This window comes from Podarcis vaucheri (assembly GCF_965113315.1).
Source record: "Podarcis vaucheri genome assembly, chromosome: 1".
Lineage (NCBI taxonomy): Eukaryota > Metazoa > Chordata > Lepidosauria > Squamata > Lacertidae > Podarcis > Podarcis vaucheri.
Window position 1 is genome coordinate 78,137,260 of NC_138759.1, and position 24,668 is coordinate 78,161,927.

The following is a 24,668-nucleotide window of genomic DNA, read 5'->3' on the forward strand; positions in this document are numbered from 1 at the left end:
AATGGATGCTGAGGGTGCCATAGCATCCTACTATTCTTCACCACTTGTGGCATGCCCCCTGAAGGTCAGGTGCTCATTTTGTGTTTACAGACATAATTTGAAATTGCAGAAAGACATGCAAATGTTAGAAAAAGCTAAAGTTACCCTTGTGCTATTTAGGCCCTAATTATACACATGCACACACCTCTGAGCAGATAAGTAGAGGATTGCCCTTCCACATACCACCTCTAATGATCTTCATAAGCTGTTTATTAGGGGCAACAGACCAGAAATAAACCATACAGGACAAGCGTAGCATAGTAACAGCAGCTTAGAAACTAGAAACTAGCAAATATACAAAATAGCAAATAGCTTCAGGTAAGCCCCTGGAAATAATCCTTCCAGCTTTAGGTGGTTAACTGACTTCTTATTGTCACAGCCACCAACAGAAATTTGACTGCTGTCTTTAAATCTTGTGGGATTTTATCTCCCAGCAAATGTTTAACATAGAATTGTGCTGACCTTCCTGGTAATTTGGCCAGTAAAGGGCCAATCATTTGCTGATGAACTCCAGCACCTTTAATTATGCATCTGCTTTTGGTTTAAATTGATATAATTAGCCGATCAGGATTAGAGAAACTTACCGCATGTTTTGACACAGATATCCGTGTATGTATTGAAGAGGATTTTGTCCTCTGGGCAGAAGCATCCTTCAGCAACATGCTCACTTGTATCTTTGGTTGGTCTGCAAGGAAAAGAAGAGCAGATAATATTATTTCCAGTTCTGTAATCAAACAGTTTAATAGCTTCAATGCTCACCTTCGTAAAAACACTATTTTTCTAAGGGATTACAGTATTTAAATGCAAAAGAAAATTGGCGCTTTCCTAAGAAGTAAATAAATACTGGAGCCATTCACTATAGATGGCATAATAAGAGACAACAGGTTAATTGCAACAGTTTATGTTAAGAGTAAGAATTGTGTGTTGGGAATCCGGTCAGCACAATTATTTGCATGTCTACTCAGAAATAAGTTTTTCAGGTCAATGGCACTTACTCTCAAGCAAGTGTGCATATGGTTGTAGGTTAACAGCGCACACTGAACCACGTCTACTCAGGTCAAAAGTGCTGTAGGCTGAATCTGGCCTATGGGCTGTCACTTCTCCACCCCCAATTTAAACCAGTGAAAGCTAGTCTGCCAGGCCACTGTGCTCAAGCTTTAAACACTACACTAGTAGGAAGAAATCTTTGAAAGGATCTTTCTTAATCTATTTACAGTGGTACTTTGGGTTACATATGCTTCAGGTTACAGACTCCGCTAACCCAGAAATAGTACCTCGGGTTAAGGATAAGAATAGAAATTATGCTCCGGCGGTGCGGCAGCAGCAGGAGACCCCATTAGCTAAAGTGGTGCTTCAGGTTAAGAACGGTTTCAGGTTAAGAACGGACCTCCGGAACTAATTAAGTACTTAACCCGAGGTACCACTGTACAATGCTATCCAATTGCACTATGCATGGAATCAGGGTTGAAACAGAATCCCTTTTTTGAGCTAAGAACAAGGTAATGCGGAATAGTTATCCTGGCTTTAAACTCTTTTCACCTGCTCTGCTTTACTTAATTTGGGACGGGCCCCACCTTTTAACACCCTTGACTTAAGGTAACCAAGCTGAATAAAGGTAAAGGTAAAGGTACCCCTGCCCGAACGGGCCAGTCTTGACAGACTCTGGGGTTTGTGCGCCCATCTCACATCTATAGGCCGGGGGCCAGCGCTGTCCGGAGACACTTCTGGGTCACGTGGCCAGCGTGACAAAGCTGCATCTGGTGAGCCAGCGCAGCACACGGAACGCTGTTTACCTTCCCACTGGTAAGCGGTACCTATTTATCTACTTGCACCCGGGGGTGCTTTCAAACTGCTAGGTTGGCAGGCGCTGGGACCGAGCAGCGGGAGCGCACCCCGCCGCGGGGATTCGAACCGCCGACCTTTCGATCGGCAAGCCCTAGGCGCTGAGGCTTTTACCCACAGCGCCACCCGCGTCCCAACCAAGCTGAATAGAGAGAGTTAAAGCTAGAATAACTATTCAACATTACCATGATTTATGCTATCAGGTAAGGATGCTAATCCATTTATGTGGCCTATACAGTATTTGTACTCTTGCCTCATTAATCTGTGCAGAGTACAAGCGAGTATGTGATTCCAGGGTAGACGGGTTTAGCACCAAACGTTAGAATTACCATGCCCTGGATTAGCCATAGGGATAGGGCCTGGAGAACCTGAAAAGGTTTATGGTGCCCTGGAGGACTGACTAGATCTTGAAAACATCCTTGTAAAATGAGTAGAGTTGAAAGACCAAGGCAGGGACTTCTGTGGTGGGAACTGCTCAGGCTCTGGCAGGTTTAAAGTATCTACCAGCAAAGAATGCAGTTTAACCAGAATGCAGTTAAACCTGAAGCTGGCAATCATAATTATTTGGAGAGGAATTGACATGGAATTAATGACCATATAAATAGATAAGAATGCATTTTTAAAAACAAATCCTATTAATTAATGCAACATTCCCCTAAAAAATTAACACATCAACTATCCGCTGCTGCCATACTTGGGACGATACTAACTAATTAAAGATCTTCATCTAAAGATTTTGATATGACCTTTATACATTCACCATTTTCTAGTAAGTCATATACATATTTCATATTGTCTCTTATTCAAAGATACAAAAGTGTAGCCATTAGCATTCAGAGAGCTAATTATTTAGTTAATACATACCCATCATCACAGGTGACAGGGTGAATGGGGCCACATGCATTGTACACCTTGTCTTTGGGGCAGTGGTATGCTGTATATAAGAGAATAAAATGTGTCATTAAGAAGCAGAATGACTCCAACATGAGGCAGAACTATGTATTACATGTTGTCATATTATGTTTTTCCCATTAGCTTTTTTAAAAAATCACATAAAGCATCTATGGTTGGCATCAGATTGAATGAAGGAGTGGCTTTTGCAAAGGCAAGGCACACCCATACCCAGAGGACTGTTGTAAGCCCCAGTGCATGCTCAACCCTGACCTACAAATGGAAATATCCATAGCTGAGAACATGGATTCAATACAGACATCCACAGATGGATTCTGATCCAGTGGAGAGAACCTGTTGGTGGAAAGAGAGGGAGGCAACATTTGCCAATTCCCCCATCCTCTTGCAGTGCCACCTCCCATGTTGATCTGGAGGATCCTCCAACCCTCTGGAGCAGTTTCAGAGGTTGCAATGGGCTTCAGGGAGATGGAGCAATTAGCAAAAGTCAACTTCCCTTCCCTTCTGGATTCAATCCACTATGAAGTGCAGAAGCTGAAATCTTAATTCTTGTGAAAAAAAGACAAAGACTGAGGGAAACAAACATGCAACTGAAGTTAGAACATGCTATTGTTCAGTTTGCATTGATTACTATTCATCTGCTGACACCGTTTTGAATGGTTGATTGATTGGTTCACTCAGCTATTATTGCTCTACGATAAATTGCTGCTCACTTTAGGATAAGCGAAAATACGTTGTCTTCCACTTACGGCATTTTCCTAGCGTCATGTTCCTCCAGTCAGTACAAACCCCTTTAGCTATGCAGAGGGAAGCATATATCTCCAAATTGTAGCAAGGCACAGACTCATTGGAAGACTGACAGGCTTCAAGGAGGCAGTCTTCATAGTATATTCTGGGAGGCAGAACCTTATGGCATTCTTCAAAGACACTTCAAATACAAAAGAATACATGGTTGAACTATGGCTCATAAATATTGCAATGTCCCCTTGCCACCCCATTTTCAGTATGAAACTGCGACTGAAAGGATAATATTCTTAGCAAATATGTACAGTACATTTCACAATGATATCAATTCTAGAAAGATCAGCTTTGTATTACTATGGAAGTAAAAATCCTACAGTGTTGCAATGTTAAAGCTCTTTATGGTATATAAGGTAGCCGAGATGCCTTGAAGATACTTAAACAATGCCATGCTTATTGTTGGATGGATCTTATGTTCTTTGTATACTGTGTTAGTTTTATGATGTTAGCCACCCTGAGCCTGGCTCCGGCTGGGGAGGGCGGGGTACAAATAAAATTTATTATTATTATTATTATTATTATTATTATTATTATTATTATTATTATTATCATCTGTGAAATATAAGAACAATAAAGGAAAAGGGTGTTATCTATCCCTAGAAAACATTCCTGATGGCCTAGCAGTAGATAAAAACATAAGAATATAAGGTGAAAAGTTCTGCTGGAGCAGACCAAAGCTTTATCTTTCTAGTCCTGTGGTCAACCAGTGGCTTATGTCCTGCCCACAAGCTGGACAGATGAGGTCATGTGCACAATGTCTTGGTGATGATTTTATGTTCCTATGTGTTCATCAGAAGTGGGTTTTTTTAAAAAAATAAAGTTGTCAAAGCGATAGCTTGCTTTGCAGGATCTAACAGCTGAAGCATTTGTAAAGGCTGTGTTGAACTTACTCGCTCACAATCAGCTCACACAGAGGAGATGGAGTGGTGCAGGGTGTTGGTGCTGGTGTTGTCGTTCTTGGCTCATGCGGTGTTGTTGTTGGAGGTGATGTTGTTGGCACTCCATAGCAATGGGGCTTGTTTTTATCGTAGGTCTTCCAGTAGCTGGCCATTTCTGAGCAAGAGGAAGCTTCATGGCCGTTGGGGAGGCGGCAGTCATCTGTCTTGTCATTTGAACATACCCCTAGGAGGGAGAAAGGGTCGCATCGTAAGTGTGTTGAATATGCAGTATACATTAGTGTCACTTTGAATGACATTGAAATAACGAAGCGGACTTCCTAATTGAAAAAGCCATTGTTGCTATCATAAAGTGTACCTTATATGCATATTCTGTTTCCTACTCTTCAGTATGGATATATTAGTCAAACCCAGGCTTCCTCAACCTCAACTCTCCAGATGTTTTGAGACTACAATTCCCATCACCCCGACCACTGGTCCTGCTAGCTAGGCATCATGGGAGTTGTAGGCCAAGGTTGAGGAAGCCTGGTCAAACCATAGGTCCACCAAGCCCAATTAGGTCTACTCTGATGGGCAGCAGTTCTTTCTTCATCCCAAGAACTTTCAGATGTAGATACCAGGAACTGGACCTGGGATGGTCTAACACCACACACATGTGTTCGGCCATGGAGCTGTGGCCCCTCCCCCCAATGGTTAATTTTTCTTTATTGCTTTTCTAATGCTCCACATCTTCCTATGTAAATAAATTTGTTTTGAAGGAATAACATTATGAAAAAGGATTTGAATGGTTGGGGATGTTTTGATCCCTTTACTTACCACATTGCCCCTCTGTGTTATGCTGAAATAGGTCAAAGGGGAGTTTTACTGAGAAAGTGAGCCCGTTGAAAGATATAAAAGCTTGGAGTGCAGGGATTTCGACACTCATGACAGTTCCAGTACTGGTGACAGAAATACCATATTTGGTGAAATCTCCATTGACCGGCTCATGGTTGAAAAAAATCTGAAACAGCAGCACAAAAGAGGCAAAAGAATATAAATCTGGAGGATTCAGAGTCTTCCAGAGCACTTGAGGGCAATCAGTCCTGGCCATGCTGATATTTCCTAGCTGCCTGTTTTTATACTACTTTTAATACTGCAATGATTATTTTACTGTGTTATTGTATTTAATTAAAAACAGTAAGCCATAGTTTTTAACTGAAAACATACAGACACATGTATATATATGTGTGTGTGCACGCGTATGTCATTGATTCTATAACCATTAACTGGAAGTAAAGTGCATTAAACTCAGTGGGGGCTTTCTTCTGAGTAGTCATTATAGAGATGCACAGTTTGAGGAATAGCATCTCAATTCTAAACATAATCTACCCCATGGGATTAAGTAGCATTCCTCAAACAGGCACTTTGCCATGATTGTTATGTAAATTTTACAACCCATTAGCTGGTTTATAAATGTCATTTTGACATTTTTGTTTTGGTAAAAAATAATTATTGTAGGAAGCTGACACAGTTTGAGAAATCTGTGGCACACAGTACCTTGTTAATTCTCACTCCTTCATGCACTTCACTGCTTAGCACAACTTCCATTGAGTTGTAATTTACAATGATGGCTCTGGAACAGGGCTGAATTTTCGTGACATCACAGAAATAATTGTCAAGCAAAACACTGAAGTTTCCATGTATATTCACAATCTCTTTCACCAAGATGTAAGTGCAGTTGTCATAGAAAGTGTAATTAGTGCCATCAAATGTCAGATAGTTAGCATCCCAACCAGTGCAAATACCTGTAACAGAAATCAAAAGATCAAATAAGGTTCACCTGGAGTGTAGTCTTGAGCAAACCAGAGGACCAAAGTAAATATACACTATGAAATCATTGGTTATTATGCTGTTGCTTGTATTAACTTTGATGGGCTAGGTCCTAGTTTGGTACACCAATTAGAAAGTGGGAATAATAAGAGAATTCTAGGAGAGCAATGTTGATGGTGCAGATTTTGTGGTGAAACAACTGCCATAGCCAGAGTCCTGATGACTAGTGACAGCCAGGGCAGGAATTGGTTGAACCACAGCATTTTCTCCCTTACTCCTTTCCATTGAAATATGAAAAGCCACCCATTGACTTTTTTAGGAGTATGCTAGAGAAACAAGAAGTTTAGGCTTCTGCAAATCCATAGCCTTCCCTGAAAGACCCTCAAAAGTCTCACCTCCCTCAATAAATGGAATTGCAACTGCATGACATTACACCCCCTGAGCTTTGTATGATACAGTCCTGTAAGTTAAATATCTTAATCTCTCATTCCATATCATAAAGATATATGTACTTTTTCGGAATGCTCAGTTATACTTACATTCACATTCATAGCGTTCGACACAGCCATCCTTATCTACTATTTTTATCGGTGGGAGTCCACTCACACATACTGTCTTCTCTACAGGTGGTTGTGGCTTCAGAACTATTTTGTTGTTTCCTTCACAAGTTGCCACAGTGCAGTTATTAAACATCCAAGTTTCATTGGTCTAGAGGGAAACCAGAGAAAAAATATTCTACAAGTGTCATACTCTTAGAAAGACACCATCTCCACTACCAAGGGTTCTTGTCCTACTGGAAGAGGAAAACCCATCTGGAGGCAAAATGGGGTGTTAGGGGGAGAGGCTGTTTCTCAATGGTAGAGCACATGGTGTGCGTGCAAAAGGTCCCATGTTTAATCCTTAGTAACTCCAGATAGCCCCAGGGAAGACTCCTATATGAAACCCTGAGGAGTCATTAGCAGTCAACAAGGACAAGAGTGAGATAGATAGACCCATAGTCTGCCTTGGTATAAGCCAGCTTGCTATGTTTTAGAAAAGTGAGGCAAACAAGAACATTTGGAATGGACTTGAGATTTCTCCATATATGACTCTGTGGCAGGGGTAGGCAACCTGTAGCCTAACCAAAGTTGTTGGATTCCAGTTCCCACCAGTTCCAACCACCAGTGGTCAGGGATAATGAGACTTTGAATCCAGTAACATCAAGATCCCCATCCATTTTCAGTGAGATCAATAGCACAAATAAGATCTATAACAAGAGAGTCGATTGTGACCAAGTGCATGTTCACATGACAGCTCCTCATACCTCCCAAAACAGTGGTGCTCATACAGCATGAATTGTGGGCAAAAGTCCCTGGGGTAGTCAGGATTTTCTTTTCAACATAGACACCTTGTTCACCAAGAGAGGATTCATTTGATGGTTTTTAAGAGGGGTGAAAATGGAGTGAGAGAGGCATTTGGTCCAACAGCTTTCCCCAACATGGAGCCCTTTTGATGTTTAGGGCTACAGCCTCTCATCAGCTAGCAAAAGCTATCCCCAATGTATGTATGAAAACAATGCTAATTACCTTTCTTGGTGGATCAATATTAGGGCAACCTGTTACAGGAGTTGTGGGGGTTGATACAGCTGCAGTAGTGTATACTCTGGTTGATGGAACAACAGTAGTGGGTGACGGAGAAGGCTGGGTTCCTGCAGTTGTAACTGATGGTGTTGATGGGTGGGAAGGAGTTGTTGAAGGACATGGTCCCTGGAACACCTCAATTTCACAGCTTCTGTTGCAAACTGCATAAAAACTGCATCCGGAACTATCAGTTCTATTGTATATTACTTCCCCTATTTTAAAAAAGGAGGGAATTTATCATAAAGCACCATGTACGAAAATTATAAAACAAAACATGTCATAACATTCTAAAATGCAAATAAAGTTCAGATGAATTTGTCTACTGACATGCAGTGCAACTCTCAGCAGCAAGTCTGAGAAAGCGTGCATTGGATTGTGTAATTTGTAGTGGGCAAGCTCCAACCCCACACCACCATGGGAGATCAGCAAGAGGTTCAGCCGAGGCCTTTTCCCCAGTTGGTCCTTAGCCAGTAAATCATACACAAGTATAACTTGTGACTCACAATCCTAGGAAGTAAAAGGACATGTTGGCCACCTGTTAAAAGTAATGGCTGGCAGATAGTAGTAGATGTACATGAATATGAGTCAGTTGTAAAAGGGGATAGGGGATAGGTGAGAGATGGATCTATTGACACCTCTGTGGTTCAATACTGTTCAAAGAATGTATGGCATGAGAGAATTACAGAATTCATCTCAGCTAATACTTTTGTTCCATAGGTTGTTAAAACATATAAAGCAGTGTAGAGTAAAACACAGATACATAAATCCAATAAAGCATTGAAAATATCAGCCCCAAACTTGCAAAAAACAAACAAAAAACCCAGATAAAGGAGGATTAATAAAATGATTTAAATGTAAATGTAAAAAGTAAGTAAAAAGGTTTCTACTCCTCCTCAAACTATACAGCAGAGCACCAAAGTAGACTCCCCTGTGGAGAGTGGTGCACAATCATGATGTAGGTATAAGGAAGGACGTATGTTGAGCATATGTACAATCAAAGCAATATGTGAATGAAAACATTGCTTCAGCTGCTTTTCAAATTCATTAAGAGAAACTCACCAGGAGAAAACAAGCCCTTACTAAATCCGGGCACACGGCAGAAACATGGAGTTGTTCTGCTCAAAGTGACTGTTGTAGTTCCTGTTGTAGAAGGTATGGAAGTACTTGTTGCTGCTGAAGACACAATAGAAAAGAAATAAATGTATAACAGTTGTTACGTACTGCTTGAAGACATACTGCTGGAAATGGATGCTACACACTGTAGATACTTAAGACTTCAGTGTACACTTCCAAAGCACCAACTGAAGCATAACAATTCAGAATTCCAACTGAGCTCAACTGGACTTACATGTATCTTTAGGGCTGGAGAATTTAACTTGATAATTGTACTACAAAAACCAGTTTAATGGATCAGATCAATACTTTGCTTACTTGCTGTTCTTATTATACACCTACCATACTATCAAGAAACAGGGGAATCCAGCTATATTCCTCCCAGTATCAAGAAACACACCCCTCCAGTCCAAAGGTGCTGTTAATAAAATTCCAAATATCTAGCCAGAGAGCTATCTACTACTTGTAATAGCATTGAAAACTTCTTTGAAAAATGCACACTGAGATCTAGGCAAACATTTTTGATAAGTTGCTAGCTGATAGACACTAAGTTTCATAATTGGGATACCAATTTTTGAAAAGGGTGGTATATGAAATAAGATCACCAAGCCCCCATTAATATGAAACAATTTGCTAACATTTGGCATGACACCTGTAATTGAGTAACATGTAATAAATTTAACTGTTGGAATATTTACCAAAGGTAACAAGATTTTCATACCATGATATGCAGATTCATTCTGTAATTACCTGTTGTAACAACGACCAAAGGCTTAGTGGAAAATGGCACTCTGGTAGGGACAGTTGCTGTTTCTACAGTAATCCCAGTAGTGGATATCGTCGACACAGGTTTGGAAACATGGGTAGATGGAAGAGATGTGGTTGAAACGGTGGAAGCCACTCCAGAAGTGATGGAAGGTGTGCTGACGGAGCCAGGGGTTGAGAAAGGGATGGTGGTCATGGGCTTTCCTGTTGTAATTCCAGGAGTGGTGGAAACAAGGGTGGTACTTTGGGTGGTAGTGACTACAATGGGAGGTGGTGAAGAAGCTGTGGAGGATGCTGGAGTTGTGCTCTTGCCAGCAGTGCTGCCTGGTGTTTCTGTGGTTGTTGGCTTTCCTGTGGTTACTCCTGGAGTTGTGGAAACAAGAGTGGAGCTTTGGGTGGTGGTAAATACAATGGGAGGTGGCATAGAAACCGTGGAGGATGCTGGAGCTGTGCTTTTGCCTGCCGTGCTGCCAGGTTTTTCTGTGGTAGACGCAGCAGGTGTGCTCAGTGGTGTTGTGCTAGGATGGCAGGGCTTGTATTCACAGCACTGGTATCTAACCTGGAAGTTATAACACATCTTGTCTGTTTGCTTTGAATTTTCGCACAAAAGTCCAACATGGAGGTTACATTGCACTTCCTGACCAAGCAGATACAGGCTGACATCAGGGTGATTCTCAGCTCTGCATTCAATGTCTTGTGGATGTTTGCAAATATTTCCTCCAGCTTTTCGGATGGTCTCAAAATTCTCTATATCGCCATCATCTGGACTGCTGGTAGGACGGTGCAAATCATACCAGGAGGTCCAGTTACACTTGGGGAGGCACACAGTAGATGTACTTTCTAGCGTAGTGGTAACAAGGGGAGCCAGGGTAGTTGTTGTGGTCAGCAGGCCTGGAGGGGTTTGTGCAGTGGTCCCGGTGGTGGGTATTGTTGAGGAAGGCTTGGAAACAGGAGTGGACTGGAGTGTTGTGGCTGTCACAGTGGGGACCACTCCAGTGGAGACGGCAGCAGTGCTGACTGAGCCTGGTGTTGTGAGAGGGAGGGTGGAAAGCGGCGTTGAGTGGGTGGTGGTGGTTGGCTTTCTTGTTGTAACTCCTGGTGTTGTCGGAACAAGGGTGGTGCTTTCGGTGGTGGTGAATACAACGGGAGGTGGCGTAGAGCCCGTGGAGGATGCTGGAGCCGTGCTTTTGCCTGCCGTGCTGCCTGGTGTTTCTGTGGTTGTTGGCTTTCCTGTGGTTACTCCCGGTGTTGTGGAAACAAGGGTGGTGCTTTCGGTGGTGGTATGGACAACAGGAGGTGGCGTAGAGCCCGTGGAGGATGCTGGAGCCGTGCTCTTGCCCACCGTGCTACCTGGGGCTTCTGTGGTGGTGGCACTTGTTGTGACCAGTGGCGCTGGCGTGGTTTCACAGTGCTTGTAGTCGCAACACAGTGCTCTCATCTCATAGTCGTAACAAATCTTGTACTTCCCTTTCTGTTTGGCATTCTCACAAAGGAGTCCAGTGTTGCTATCGCAGATCATGTTCTGTCCAAGTTCAGATGCGCTGAGCTCTGGGTAGTCCACTCCTCTGCACTCCACCTTTTGAGGGTGCTCGCAGATAGTACCGCCCGATGCCTGGATGCTCTTAATGTCCTCGCGATCGCCATCCCCAGGGTCGGAGCTTGGAGTGTGAAAATTGAACCAAGAGGTCCACTGGCATTTGGGTTGGCAACCGGTAGTGGTGCTTCCTGGCGTAGTGGTAACAAGGGGAGCCAGGGTGGTTGTAGTGGTCAGCAGGCCTGGAGGGGTTTGTGCAGTGGTCCCGGTGGTGGGTATTGTTGAGGAAGGCTTGGAAACAGGAGTGGACTGGAGTGTTGTGGCTGTCACAGTGGGGACCACTCCAGTGGAGACGACAGCAGTGCTGACTGAGCCTGGTGTTGTGAGAGGGAGGGTGGAAAACGGCGTTGAGTGGGTGGTGGTGGTTGGCTTTCTTGTTGTAACTCCTGGTGTTGTCGGAACAAGGGTGGTGCTTTCGGTGGTGGTGAATACAACGGGAGGTGGCGTAGAGCCCGTGGAGGATGCTGGAGCCGTGCTCTTGCCTGCCGTGCTGCCTGGTGTTTCTGTGGTTGTTGGCTTTCCTGTGGTTACTCCCGGTGTTGTGGAAACAAGGGTGGTGCTTTCGGTGGTGGTATGGACAACAGGAGGTGGCGTAGAGCCCGTGGAGGATGCTGGAGCCGTGCTCTTGCCCACCGTGCTACCTGGGGCTTCTGTGGTGGTGGCACTTGTTGTGACCAGTGGCGCTGGCGTGGTTTCACAGTGCTTGTAGTCGCAACAGAGTGCTCTCATCTCATAGTCGTAACAGATCTTGTACTTCCCTGTCTGTTTGGCATTCTCACAAAGGAGTCCAGTGTTGCTATCACAGATCATGTTCTGTCCAAGTTCAGATGCGCTGAGCTCTGGGTAGTCCACTCCTCTGCACTCCACCTTTTGAGGGTGCTCGCAGATGGTACCGCCCGATGCCTGGATGCTCTTAATGTCCTCGCGATCGCCATCCCCAGGGTCGGAGCTTGGAGTGTGAAAACTGAACCAAGAGGTCCACTGGCATTTGGGTTGGCAACCGGTAGTGGTGCTTCCTGGCGTAGTGGTAACAAGGGGAGCCAGGGTGGTTGTAGTGGTCAGCAGGCCTGGAGGGGTTTGTGCAGTGGTCCCGGTGGTGGGTATTGTTGAGGAAGGCTTGGAAACAGGAGTGGACTGGAGTGTTGTGGCTGTCACAGTGGGGACCACTCCAGTGGAGACGGCAGCAGTGCTGACTGAGCCTGGTGTTGTGAGAGGGAGGGTGGAAAGCGGCGTTGAGTGGGTGGTGGTGGTTGGCTTTCTTGTTGTAACTCCTGGTGTTGTCGGAACAAGGGTGGTGCTTTCGGTGGTCGTGAATACAACGGGAGGTGGCGTAGAGCCCGTGGAGGATGCTGGAGCCGTGCTCTTGCCTGCCGTGCTGCCTGGTGTTTCTGTGGTTGTTGGCTTTCCTGTGGTTACTCCCGGTGTTGTGGAAACAAGGGTGGTGCTTTCGGTGGTGGTATGGACAACAGGAGGTGGCGTAGAGCCCGTGGAGGATGCTGGAGCCGTGCTCTTGCCCACCGTGCTACCTGGGGCTTCTGTGGTGGTGGCACTTGTTGTGACCAGTGGCGCTGGCGTGGTTTCACAGTGCTTGTAGTCGCAACACAGTGCTCTCATCTCATAGTCGTAACAGATCTTGTACTTCCCTGTCTGTTTGGCATTCTCACAAAGGAGTCCAGTGTTGCTATCGCAGATCATGTTCTGTCCAAGTTCAGATGCGCTGAGCTCTGGGTAGTCCACTCCTCTGCACTCCACCTTTTGAGGGTGCTCGCAGATGGTACCACCCGATGCCTGGATGCTCTTAATGTCCTCGCGATCGCCATCCCCAGGGTCGGAGCTTGGAGTGTGAAAATTGAACCAAGAGGTCCACTGGCATTTGGGTTGGCAACCGGTAGTGGTGCTTCCTGGCGTAGTGGTAACAAGGGGAGCCAGGGTGGTTGTAGTGGTCAGCAGGCCTGGAGGGGTTTGTGCAGTGGTCCCGGTGGTGGGTATTGTTGAGGAAGGCTTGGAAACAGGAGTGGACTGGAGTGTTGTGGCTGTCACAGTGGGGACCACTCCAGTGGAGACGGCAGCAGTGCTGACTGAGCCTGGTGTTGTGAGAGGGAGGGTGGAAAGCGGCGTTGAGTGGGTGGTGGTGGTTGGCTTTCTTGTTGTAACTCCTGGTGTTGTCGGAACAAGGGTGGTGCTTTCGGTGGTGGTGAATACAACGGGAGGTGGCGTAGATCCCGTGGAGGATGCTGGAGCCGTGCTCTTGCCTGCCGTGCTGCCTGGTGTTTCTGTGGTTGTTGGCTTTCCTGTGGTTACTCCCGGTGTTGTGGAAACAAGGGTGGTGCTTTCGGTGGTGGTATGGACAACAGGAGGTGGCGTAGAGCCCGTGGAGGATGCTGGAGCCGTGCTCTTGCCTGCCGTGCTGCCTGGTGTTTCTGTGGTTGTTGGCTTTCCTGTGGTTACTCCTGGTGTTGTGGAAACAAGGGTGGTGCTTTCGGTGGTGGTATGGACAACAGGAGGTGGCGTAGAGCCCGTGGAGGATGCTGGAGCCGTGCTCTTGCCCACCGTGCTACCTGGGGCTTCTGTGGTGGTGGCACTCGTTGTGACCAGTGGCGCTGGCGTGGTTTCACAGTGCTTGTAGTCGCAACACAGTGCTCTCATCTCATAGTCGTAACAGATCTTGTACTTCCCTGTCTGTTTGGCATTCTCACAAAGGAGTCCAGTGTTGCTATCGCAGATCATGTTCTGTCCAAGTTCAGATGCGCTGAGCTCTGGGTAGTCCACTCCTCTGCACTCCACCTTTTGAGGGTGCTCGCAGATAGTACCGCCCGATGCCTGGATGCTCTTAATGTCCTCGCGATCGCCATCCCCAGGGTCGGAGCTTGGAGTGTGAAAATTGAACCAAGAGGTCCACTGGCATTTGGGTTGGCAACCGGTAGTGGTGCTTCCTGGCGTAGTGGTAACAAAGGGAGCCAGGGTGGTTGTAGTGGTCAGCAGGCCTGGAGGGGTTTGTGCAGTGGTCCCGGTGGTGGGTATTGTTGAGGAAGGCTTGGAAACAGGAGTGGACTGGAGTGTTGTGGCTGTCACAGTGGGGACCACTCCAGTGGAGATGGCAGCAGTGCTGACTGAGCCTGGTGTTGTGAGAGGGAGGGTGGAAAGCGGCGTTGAGTGGGTGGTGGTGGTTGGCTTTCTTGTTGTAACTCCTGGTGTTGTCGGAACCAGGGTGGTGCTTTCGGTGGTGGTGAATACAACGGGAGGTGGCGTAGAGCCCGTGGAGGATGCTGGAGCCGTGCTCTTGCCTGCCGTGCTGCCTGGTGTTTCTGTGGTTGTTGGCTTTCCTGTGGTTACTCCCGGTGTTGTGGAAACAAGGGTGGTGCTTTCGGTGGTGGTATGGACAACAGGAGGTGGCGTAGAGCCCGTGGAGGATGCTGGAGCCGTGCTCTTGCCCACCGTGCTACCTGGGGCTTCTGTGGTGGTGGCACTTGTTGTGACCAGTGGCGCTGGCGTGGTTTCACAGTGCTTGTAGTCGCAACACAGTGCTCTCATCTCATAGTCGTAACAGATCTTGTACTTCCCTGTCTGTTTGGCATTCTCACAAAGGAGTCCAGTGTTGCTATCGCAGATCATGTTCTGTCCAAGTTCAGATGCGCTGAGCTCTGGGTAGTCCACTCCTCTGCACTCCACCTTTTGAGGGTGCTCGCAGATGGTACCGCCCGATGCCTGGATGCTCTTAATGTCCTCGCGATCGCCATCCCCAGGGTCGGAGCTTGGAGTGTGAAAATTGAACCAAGAGGTCCACTGGCATTTGGGTTGGCAACCGGTAGTGGTGCTTCCTGGCGTAGTGGTAACAAGGGGAGCCAGGGTGGTTGTAGTGGTCAGCAGGCCTGGAGGGGTTTGTGCAGTGGTCCCGGTGGTGGGTATTGTTGGGGAAGGCTTGGAAACAGGAGTGGACTGGAGTGTTGTGGCTGTCACAGTGGGGACCACTCCAGTGGAGAAGGCAGCAGTGCTGACTGAGCCTGGTGTTGTGAGAGGGAGGGTGGAAAGCGGCGTTGAGTGGGTGGTGGTGGTTGGCTTTCTTGTTGTAACTCCTGGTGTTGTCGGAACCAGGGTGGTGCTTTCGGTGGTCGTGAATACAACGGGAGGTGGCGTAGAGCCCGTGGAGGATGCTGGAGCCGTGCTCTTGCCTGCCGTGCTGCCTGGTGTTTCTGTGGTTGTTGGCTTTCCTGTGGTTACTCCCGGTGTTGTGGAAACAAGGGTGGTGCTTTCGGTGGTGGTATGGACAACAGGAGGTGGCGTAGAGCCCGTGGAGGATGCTGGAGCCGTGCTCTTGCCCACCGTGCTACCTGGGGCTTCTGTGGTGGTGGCACTTGTTGTGACCAGTGGCGCTGGCGTGGTTTCACAGTGCTTGTAGTCGCAACACAGTGCTCTCATCTCATAGTCGTAACAGATCTTGTACTTCCCTGTCTGTTTGGCATTCTCACAAAGGAGTCCAGTGTTGCTATCGCAGATCATGTTCTGTCCAAGTTCAGATGCGCTGAGCTCTGGGTAGTCCACTCCTCTGCACTCCACCTTTTGAGGGTGCTCGCAGATGGTACCGCCCGATGCCTGGATGCTCTTAATGTCCTCGCGATCGCCATCCCCAGGGTCGGAGCTTGGAGTGTGAAAATTGAACCAAGAGGTCCACTGGCATTTGGGTTGGCAACCGGTAGTGGTGCTTCCTGGCGTAGTGGTAACAAGGGGAGCCAGGGTGGTTGTAGTGGTCAGCAGGCCTGGAGGGGTTTGTGCAGTGGTCCCGGTGGTGGGTATTGTTGAGGAAGGCTTGGAAACAGGAGTGGACTGGAGTGTTGTGGCTGTCACAGTGGGGACCACTCCAGTGGAGAAGGCAGCAGTGCTGACTGAGCCTGGTGTTGTGAGAGGGAGGGTGGAAAGCGGCGTTGAGTGGGTGGTGGTGGTTGGCTTTCTTGTTGTAACTCCTGGTGTTGTCGGAACCAGGGTGGTGCTTTCGGTGGTGGTGAATACAACGGGAGGTGGCGTAGAGCCCGTGGAGGATGCTGGAGCCGTGCTCTTGCCTGCCGTGCTGCCTGGTGTTTCTGTGGTTGTTGGCTTTCCTGTGGTTACTCCCGGTGTTGTGGAAACAAGGGTGGTGCTTTCGGTGGTGGTATGGACAACAGGAGGTGGCGTAGAGCCCGTGGAGGATGCTGGAGCCGTGCTCTTGCCCACCGTGCTACCTGGGGCTTCTGTGGTGGTGGCACTTGTTGTGACCAGTGGCGCTGGCGTGGTTTCACAGTGCTTGTAGTCGCAACACAGTGCTCTCATCTCATAGTCGTAACAGATCTTGTACTTCCCTGTCTGTTTGGCATTCTCACAAAGGAGTCCAGTGTTGCTATCGCAGATCATGTTCTGTCCAAGTTCAGATGCGCTGAGCTCTGGGTAGTCCACTCCTCTGCACTCCACCTTTTGAGGGTGCTCGCAGATGGTACCGCCCGATGCCTGGATGCTCTTAATGTCCTCGCGATCGCCATCCCCAGGGTCGGAGCTTGGAGTGTGAAAATTGAACCAAGAGGTCCACTGGCATTTGGGATGGCAACCGGTAGTGGTGCTTCCTGGCGTAGTGGTAACAAGGGGAGCCAGGGTGGTTGTAGTGGTCAGCAGGCCTGGAGGGGTTTGTGCAGTGGTCCCGGTGGTGGGTATTGTTGAGGAAGGCTTGGAAACAGGAGTGGACTGGAGTGTTGTGGCTGTCACAGTGGGGACCACTCCAGTGGAGACGGCAGCAGTGCTGACTGAGCCTGGTGTTGTGAGAGGGAGGGTGGAAAGCGGCGTTGAGTGGGTGGTGGTGGTTGGCTTTCTTGTTGTAACTCCTGGTGTTGTCGGAACAAGGGTGGTGCTTTCGGTGGTGGTGAATACAACGGGAGGTGGCGTAGAGCCCGTGGAGGATGCTGGAGCCGTGCTCTTGCCTGCCGTGCTACCGGGTGTTTCTGTGGTTGTTGGCTTTCCTGTGGTTACTCCCGGTGTTGTGGAAACAAGGGTGGTGCTTTCGGTGGTGGTATGGACAACAGGAGGTGGCATAGAGCCCGTGGAGGATGCTGGAGCCGTGCTCTTGCCCACCGTGCTACCTGGGGCTTCTGTGGTGGTGGCACTTGTTGTGACCAGTGGCGCTGGCGTGGTTTCACAGTGCTTGTAGTCGCAACACAGTGCTCTCATCTCATAGTCGTAACAGATCTTGTACTTCCCTGTCTGTTTGGCATTCTCACAAAGGAGTCCAGTGTTGCTATCGCAGATCATGTTCTGTCCAAGTTCAGATGCGCTGAGCTCTGGGTAGTCCACTCCTCTGCACTCCACCTTTTGAGGGTGCTCGCAGATGGTACCGCCCGATGCCTGGATGCTCTTAATGTCCTCGCGATCGCCATCCCCAGGGTCGGAGCTTGGAGTGTGAAAATTGAACCAAGAGGTCCACTGGCATTTGGGTTGGCAACCGGTAGTGGTGCTTCCTGGCGTAGTGGTAACAAGGGGAGCCAGGGTGGTTGTAGTGGTCAGCAGGCCTGGAGGGGTTTGTGCAGTGGTCCCGGTGGTGGGTATTGTTGAGGAAGGCTTGGAAACAGGAGTGGACTGGAGTGTTGTGGCTGTCACAGTGGGGACCACTCCAGTGGAGACGGCAGCAGTGCTGACTGAGCCTGGTGTTGTGAGAGGGAGGGTGGAAAGCGGCGTTGAGTGGGTGGTGGTGGTTGGCTTTCTTGTTGTAACTCCTGGTGTTGTCGGAACAAGGGTGGTGCTTTCGGTGGTGGTGAATACAACGGGAGGTGGCGTAGAGCCCGTGGAGGATGCTGGAGCCGTGCTCTTGCCTGCCGTGCTACCGGGTGTTTCTGTGGTTGTTGGCTTTCCTGTGGTTACTCCCGGTGTTGTGGAAACAAGGGTGGTGCTTTCGGTGGTGGTATGGACAACAGGAGGTGGCATAGAGCCCGTGGAGGATGCTGGAGCCGTGCTCTTGCCCACCGTGCTACCTGGGGCTTCTGTGGTGGTGGCACTTGTTGTGACCAGTGGCGCTGGCGTGGTTTCACAGTGCTTGTAGTCGCAACACAGTGCTCTCATCTCATAGTCATAACAGATCTTGTACTTCCCTGTCTGTTTGGCATTCTCACAAAGGAGTCCAGTGTTGCTATCGCAGATCATGTTCTGTCCAAGTTCAGATGCGCTGAGCTCTGGGTAGTCCACTCCTCTGCACTCCACCTTTTGAGGGTGCTCGCAGATGGTACCGCCCGATGCCTGGATGCTCTTAATGTCCTCGCGATCGCCATCCCCAGGGTCGGAGCTTGGAGTGTGAAAATTGAACCAAGAGGTCCACTGGCATTTGGGTTGGCAACCGGTAGTGGTGCTTCCTGGTGTAGTGGTAACAAGGGGAGCCAGGGTGGTTGTAGTGGTCAGCAGGCCTGGAGGGGTTTGTGCAGTGGTCCCTGTGGTGGGTATTGTTGAGGAAGGCTTGGAAACAGGAGTGGACTGGAGTGTTGTAGCTGTCACAGTGGGGACCACTCCAGTGGAGACGGCAGCAGTGCTGACTGAGCCTGGTGTTGTGAGAGGGAGGGTGGAAAGCGGCGTTGAGTGGGTGGTGGTGGTTGGCTTTCTTGTTGTAACTCCTGGTGTTGTCGGAACAAGGGTGGTGCTTTCGGTGGTGGTGAATACAACGGGAGGTGGCGTAGAGCCCGTGGAGGATGCTGGAGCCGTGCTCTTGCCTGCCGTGCTGCCTGGTGTTTCTGTGGTTGTTGGCTTTCCTGTGGTTACTCCCGGTGTTGTGGAAACAAGGGTGGTGCTTTCGGTGGTGGTATGGACAACAGGAGGTGGCGTAGAGCCCGTGGAGGATGCTGGAGCCGTGCTCTTGCCCACCGTGCTACCTGGGGCTTCTGTGGTGGTGGCACTTGTTGTGACCAGTGGCGCTGGCGTGGTTTCACAGTGCTTGTAGTCGCAACACAGTGCTCTCATCTCATAGTCGTAACAGACCTTGTACTTCCCTGTCTGTTTGGCATTCTCACAAAGGAGTCCAGTGTTGCTATCGCAGATCATGTTCTGTCCAAGTTCAGATGCGCTGAGCTCTGGGTAGTCCACTCCTCTGCACTCCACCTTTTGAGGGTGCTCGCAGATGGTACCGCCCGATGCCTGGATGCTCTTAATGTCCTCGCGATCGCCATCCCCAGGGTCGGAGCTTGGAGTGTGAAAACTGAACCAAGAGGTCCACTGGCATTTGGGTTGGCAACTGGTAGTGGTGCTTCCTGGCGTAGTGGTAACAAGGGGAGCCAGGGTGGTTGTTATGCCACCTGTCACTTTAGATGTAGTTCTGGATCCTGCTGTTGTTATTTCTGGTGTTGCTGCAGTTGTTGATGCACCACATGGTGTGTATATGCAGCATAGGAACCTGATTTCAAAATTCAGGCAGATTGGTGGTGTCTGATCCTTATTGTTGCATATCAAACCGTTAGACTTGGAACATTGTACCTTTTGTCCGAGGGTTTCTATGCTTTCATTAGGAAAGCGCTGAGCTCTGCATTCCACTTCATCTGGCATATTACATACTTTGTTTCCTCTATCTCTTATTTTCTCTGGTGTTTCATAATCCCCATTGTCTCGTCCAAATTTAGGGTAGCTGACATCATACCATTCTGTCCATTCACATGTTCTATGGACACATACTGTTGTTTGCGCTGTAGTGGATTCTGTAAGAAACAACATCACTGGTTATTTTAATCCGGTTTATTTAGATCATAAATCTCCCTATCTGTTATCTGCCTCCTCTCTCCTTCTCCCATGTAACCTCTCTCCCAAGTTTTTTCTGTAGATGAGGCAGGGATTTGGGGGGAGGGGGGAACCAGAAGAGCACATTGGTGGAAGTGGATCATTCCATCTGGGGAGCTGCCATGCTTGAGCTGATTGAACCTTCAACTTAACTTTATGTTGATTTCCATCTTGTATATTTTTATTTTAAAATAATATATGCAACATGTAACAAAAAATACTAACATGGTGTATTTGGGGATGTTTTCCTATGTTATAGAAGATTTGTAAAGTTTTTCATTATTTCTTCGTTTTCTTACATACTTTGTTTATAAATGCTTGCTTTTGATCATGTCGCATTTACATCTAGTTTGGTTGAGATAATTGGTAAAAAATTATGTTATGGAGCTGGCTCAAATACCTAAGTAGCGCTAAGGAGATTGCTCCATTAGTACAAGCCCTGTTGCACTAGTGGGACTCATTTGTGCTGGCTCTATTAACAGAAGTATTTAGTTGAATTTGTCCCTTTGTGTGGTGTTGTATGGCACCTCTGATTTTAACAGCTGACCCAAGATGTGGTGCTATTTGTGCTACTACTGCAGTGGTAGGAGCTGCTTCTCTGCTCTTTGGTGTGGTGCAGTGCATGTCTACTCAGAAGTATTATTCACTGTGTTCAATGGAACTTCTCTCAGCGAAGTTTGGAAAGAGTTGAAGCAAAAGATTTGGACTGAAATACCTGCTTCACTTGGTGTTGTAGTTGAAACTGTAGGTGGTATTGTGGTAGTCCCACCACATCTGAATAGTTCTCTGTGGATTGTTCCATTGACATCACACGTTGCAATCATGCACCAGCCCAAGCCATCTGTGGTGTTGTAGATGACATCCTTGTAGATATATGTCTTTCCTTCATAATAGCAGTAGCATGCTGAAAATTGACAGAGTAAGAATGGTCAGGTAACATCATATGAAATATGATATAAGGTGCCATTCATAACTCACTACATACAGCTTACCTTTGGCATCGTAGTTACACTCTATGCCTTTACTGGTGCATGTACTGTAAAAAAAATGATAGGAAAATGTGAGACCCAGGAATCATAAAACTGTATTCTGCTGTTTATTTTCTACTTAGTTTGGTCTGGAAGTTAATTTCATAGTTTTTCCCCTGCCCCCTTAAGCATTCATTTACCGTACGACTTCTTGTCTGTGATTTCATCTACCACTTTCACACTGAATTGCAAATAGGAACATTCTAATAATTTTCTTGTTCTGGTTTTTGGGATTTATTGTGTATGTAAAATCCAATTTAAAATATTACTTCAGTCAATTAGATTCTCAGCATACTTCATTCTAATGGTATATTGTGAGTATATGATAAAGGATGCAATCAGAGCAACAAGATTCATTCTAGAATCAACAAGAATAACATCTCAAGGGGTATACAGAGTACAGTAGTACCTCCGGTTGCGAACGGGATCCATTCTGGAGGTCCAGCCGGATCCCAAGGTTTTCGCTACCCGATGAAAAGGTTTGTTGCTTTCACAACCTGAAGTTTACGTTACCGAGAGTAACGTAACTGGAGGTGCTACTGTAATTGATCATTTATCTTAGTGTTGTCAAGCTATACAAACTTACCATGCCTGACATGTCTTTCTTGAGTCAAATGTTTTTCCTAGTGGATGATAGTTACCCTGATCATCATAACAGCCACACACATCAACACACGTCATCTCATCCTCATTGAAATAAGGCCTGTCTGCTGGACAGTGTGGGTAGCAGCCTGAGACAAAGGAAGGTGTGAGGGAGGTAAGAGCAATATATAAAATCTGTCAAGAAAGCAATTCCATTTTATTTACTTTGGGGGGGGTATTTTAATTAATATTTGTCATTGGTCCAGTGCTGGGATCTTTCCACCAATAGCTTTTCCACATGCTTCCAAGTTTCCATGAAAGGAAAAAGCTTGTGGTCATTTGCAGGTGTGTCGAATGAGCCCTTGATCACATCTAGGCTGGCTCATAGAATTTAAGCCTGACTGCAAGCCATTTGAAACCCAAAAAGATGAGAACACAAGGTGACCTATTTTCTATTGGTTTAGACAACCAACAACACTCCCCCAAACTTGAAACCTATTAAATGTTGTGCATAGCTGGCTTAATGACCCTATAAGTCACTAGAAGTCTTCTTACCTTCCAAGCCAGGCAACTGATAATGGCATCTCCCGCTTGGGTTTCTGCATGTCTTCATGCATGGGGCTCCACAAGGCTTGTAGTGCCATTCACATTCACGTTCATCATTGTAATAATCACAGAACATTGCTAAGGGGAACCGAAAGAAAAAGGTTGAGGACCAGACATTCCACCATGGATCTGTATTGCTGTCAATGCCATTAAAATAATGGTGGGCACCATGACAAAGTATGCTCATGAGGCCAATACCTAAACTGATAAGAAGGTGGGAAGCAAAGGCATGAAGAAAGCACTGAAAATGAATGTAGTTATTTCTATTTATTACAACATAGTTATATCAATAATCCTACATTAGGCAGTTGCTGATTCATTGAAGGTATTCACAGTACTGTACCACACACACACACACACACACACACACACACACACACAAATCCAGACATTTTCTTCAGTGTGCTGTTTATTGTCATATATATCTAATGGAAAAATTATCTTGAAGCTAATATCTCATTTCCCCTTCACCCTCCTCCCACTTCCAGTATACATTCAAGTGTGGTCCAATACTCACGACAGAATGATGGTGTTCTCCATGATATGCACACTCCAAATTCACTACATGCTTGAGCATACGCAGCTACAGCTGTACAGAAGCATTCACAATCTCCCCCCGTGTCACAAGCGCAGGAATCAGTTACACAAGCTTCGTAATATCTTGTTGGCTCAACCTGTTAAAACATTGAAGCATCAGCTATGGGTCCTGCTGACATTTCCTAAGTTTGTTCCATGGGCGATAGTATGATTGAGAAGTTGTTGGTAATATCCCCACCCCCTGGGTTTGCAATTGCTTTCATAGATTGTTGGCTAGTGTGCAAAAGATCCAAAGGGCCAAACTAAATATGAGGTCTGAATGCATCTTTGCATTTAATGTGTAAACAGTAATTATCAGCCCCTCCACCACACCAGCTGATTCTATTTACAGTGGTACCTCGGGTTAAGTACTTAATTCATTCTGGAGATCCGTTCTTAACCTGAAACTGTTCTTAACCTGAAGCACCACTTTAGCTAATGGGGCCTCTTGCTGCTACCACGCCGCCGGAGCCCGATTTCTGGTCTTATCCTGAAGCAAAGTTCTTAACCTGAAGCACTATTTCTGGGTTAGCGGAGTGTGTAACCTGAAGCGTATGTAACCCGAGGTACCACTGTACATTAAATATTTGCATACAGCGTAACAAAAACTAAAACATAAGGAACGTAAGAAATTCAAAGTCAGCGAGAAGTTCACATCTAAAATGTCTATCCATGAAAAGTGTCCTTTCAGGGAGTGCTAGTTGCATTTTAAAAAATACCCCCAAAACCTTAAGGTGCAATGGGAAGGCACATTTAACATCCTTTCACACTTTGCTCTAAGTGGTGAAGATAGAGGCTCGGATCCAGAGTGTTCATACAGAAGACTGTACACCGACTGGTGTGCTCATGCAACTTGCTGAAGAATATGAGCACTGCTCATTCAGGCAGCGTGGATCACCTCTTGGAGAGAGGAGGGGAGGGGAAGGGGTATCCAGACTGACTCCCATACCCACTCTTTCCCCCCAAAAGACTGCACAGACCTGGAACTGCCCTCCCATTATCTTTTTGCATTGGCACAAATACAGGCCTGTAAGCAAAATTCGATTTATGCACATGTATCTTGCCTGCTGTATTGGGGTGGTAAAAGTTCCATAGTTGAATATTCACATCAAGAATTGATTAGCAAAAGAAGGCAATAAATTGGGGAGAAGAGTCGGTGGAAGAAGATTGGAAGAAATTTAAAGACTATTTACAGAAATATTGCAAAGTTAATGAATGTTAGAATGATGTCAGAATGAAGTTAAGTGGTTTAAGCAGCAATGTTTTAAAGGTGTATGAAAAATGGATTAATAACAGGTGAGAACTCAAAGTTATATTAAGTTAAAGGATTAAGATAAAAATAAAGAGGGGAAAAAACTGCTGAATTAACTAACTGAACTGGAATACAAAAAGGGAGGTGTGAGGAGGTCAGGGAAGTAAGGATATGAATATATGATATGGAAAGATTGATGTTTTTTTTCTTTTTTAAATGTTTTTTATCTTTTTCTGTATTTTGTATTTTTCTTTTTTCCCCTTTTTTATTTCTATTGTTGTCTTTTCGTCTATTTTTTTTTTTACTTATGTAACTTTTTTCCTTTGAAAACTTAATAAATATAATTTTTAAAAAAGAAGGCAATAAATTGGGTCATAACAGTCAGTTAGGGACTTCCCTTTAAAACAGGAAGAAAAGATATCAGCATAAGCTAATTTTCTGAATGGTCTGTCTTGACTTAGCCTGAATTCTTCT

General features: G+C 46.5%; 1 protein-coding gene across 1 annotated transcript in view; it reads right to left on the bottom strand.

The window, feature by feature from the left end:
• Nucleotides 1-24,668, bottom strand: part of LOC309540531 (mucin-5AC-like) — a 64,099-nt gene that overhangs the window by 11,447 nt on the left and 27,984 nt on the right. The window contains exons 25-39 of the mRNA XM_082237487.1: nucleotides 22,884-23,040; nucleotides 22,316-22,444; nucleotides 21,765-21,909; nucleotides 21,143-21,186; nucleotides 20,866-21,054; nucleotides 9,779-20,071; nucleotides 8,975-9,088; nucleotides 7,862-8,127; nucleotides 6,836-7,004; nucleotides 6,024-6,271; nucleotides 5,304-5,487; nucleotides 4,482-4,713; nucleotides 3,540-3,718; nucleotides 2,746-2,815; nucleotides 624-724 (exon numbers count right to left, since the gene is read on the bottom strand). Coding sequence (XP_082093613.1) covers nucleotides 624-724; nucleotides 2,746-2,815; nucleotides 3,540-3,718; nucleotides 4,482-4,713; nucleotides 5,304-5,487; nucleotides 6,024-6,271; nucleotides 6,836-7,004; nucleotides 7,862-8,127; nucleotides 8,975-9,088; nucleotides 9,779-20,071; nucleotides 20,866-21,054; nucleotides 21,143-21,186; nucleotides 21,765-21,909; nucleotides 22,316-22,444; nucleotides 22,884-23,040 — 12,520 coding nt within the window. The remainder of the gene's footprint in view (nucleotides 1-623; nucleotides 725-2,745; nucleotides 2,816-3,539; nucleotides 3,719-4,481; nucleotides 4,714-5,303; nucleotides 5,488-6,023; nucleotides 6,272-6,835; nucleotides 7,005-7,861; nucleotides 8,128-8,974; nucleotides 9,089-9,778; nucleotides 20,072-20,865; nucleotides 21,055-21,142; nucleotides 21,187-21,764; nucleotides 21,910-22,315; nucleotides 22,445-22,883; nucleotides 23,041-24,668) is intronic.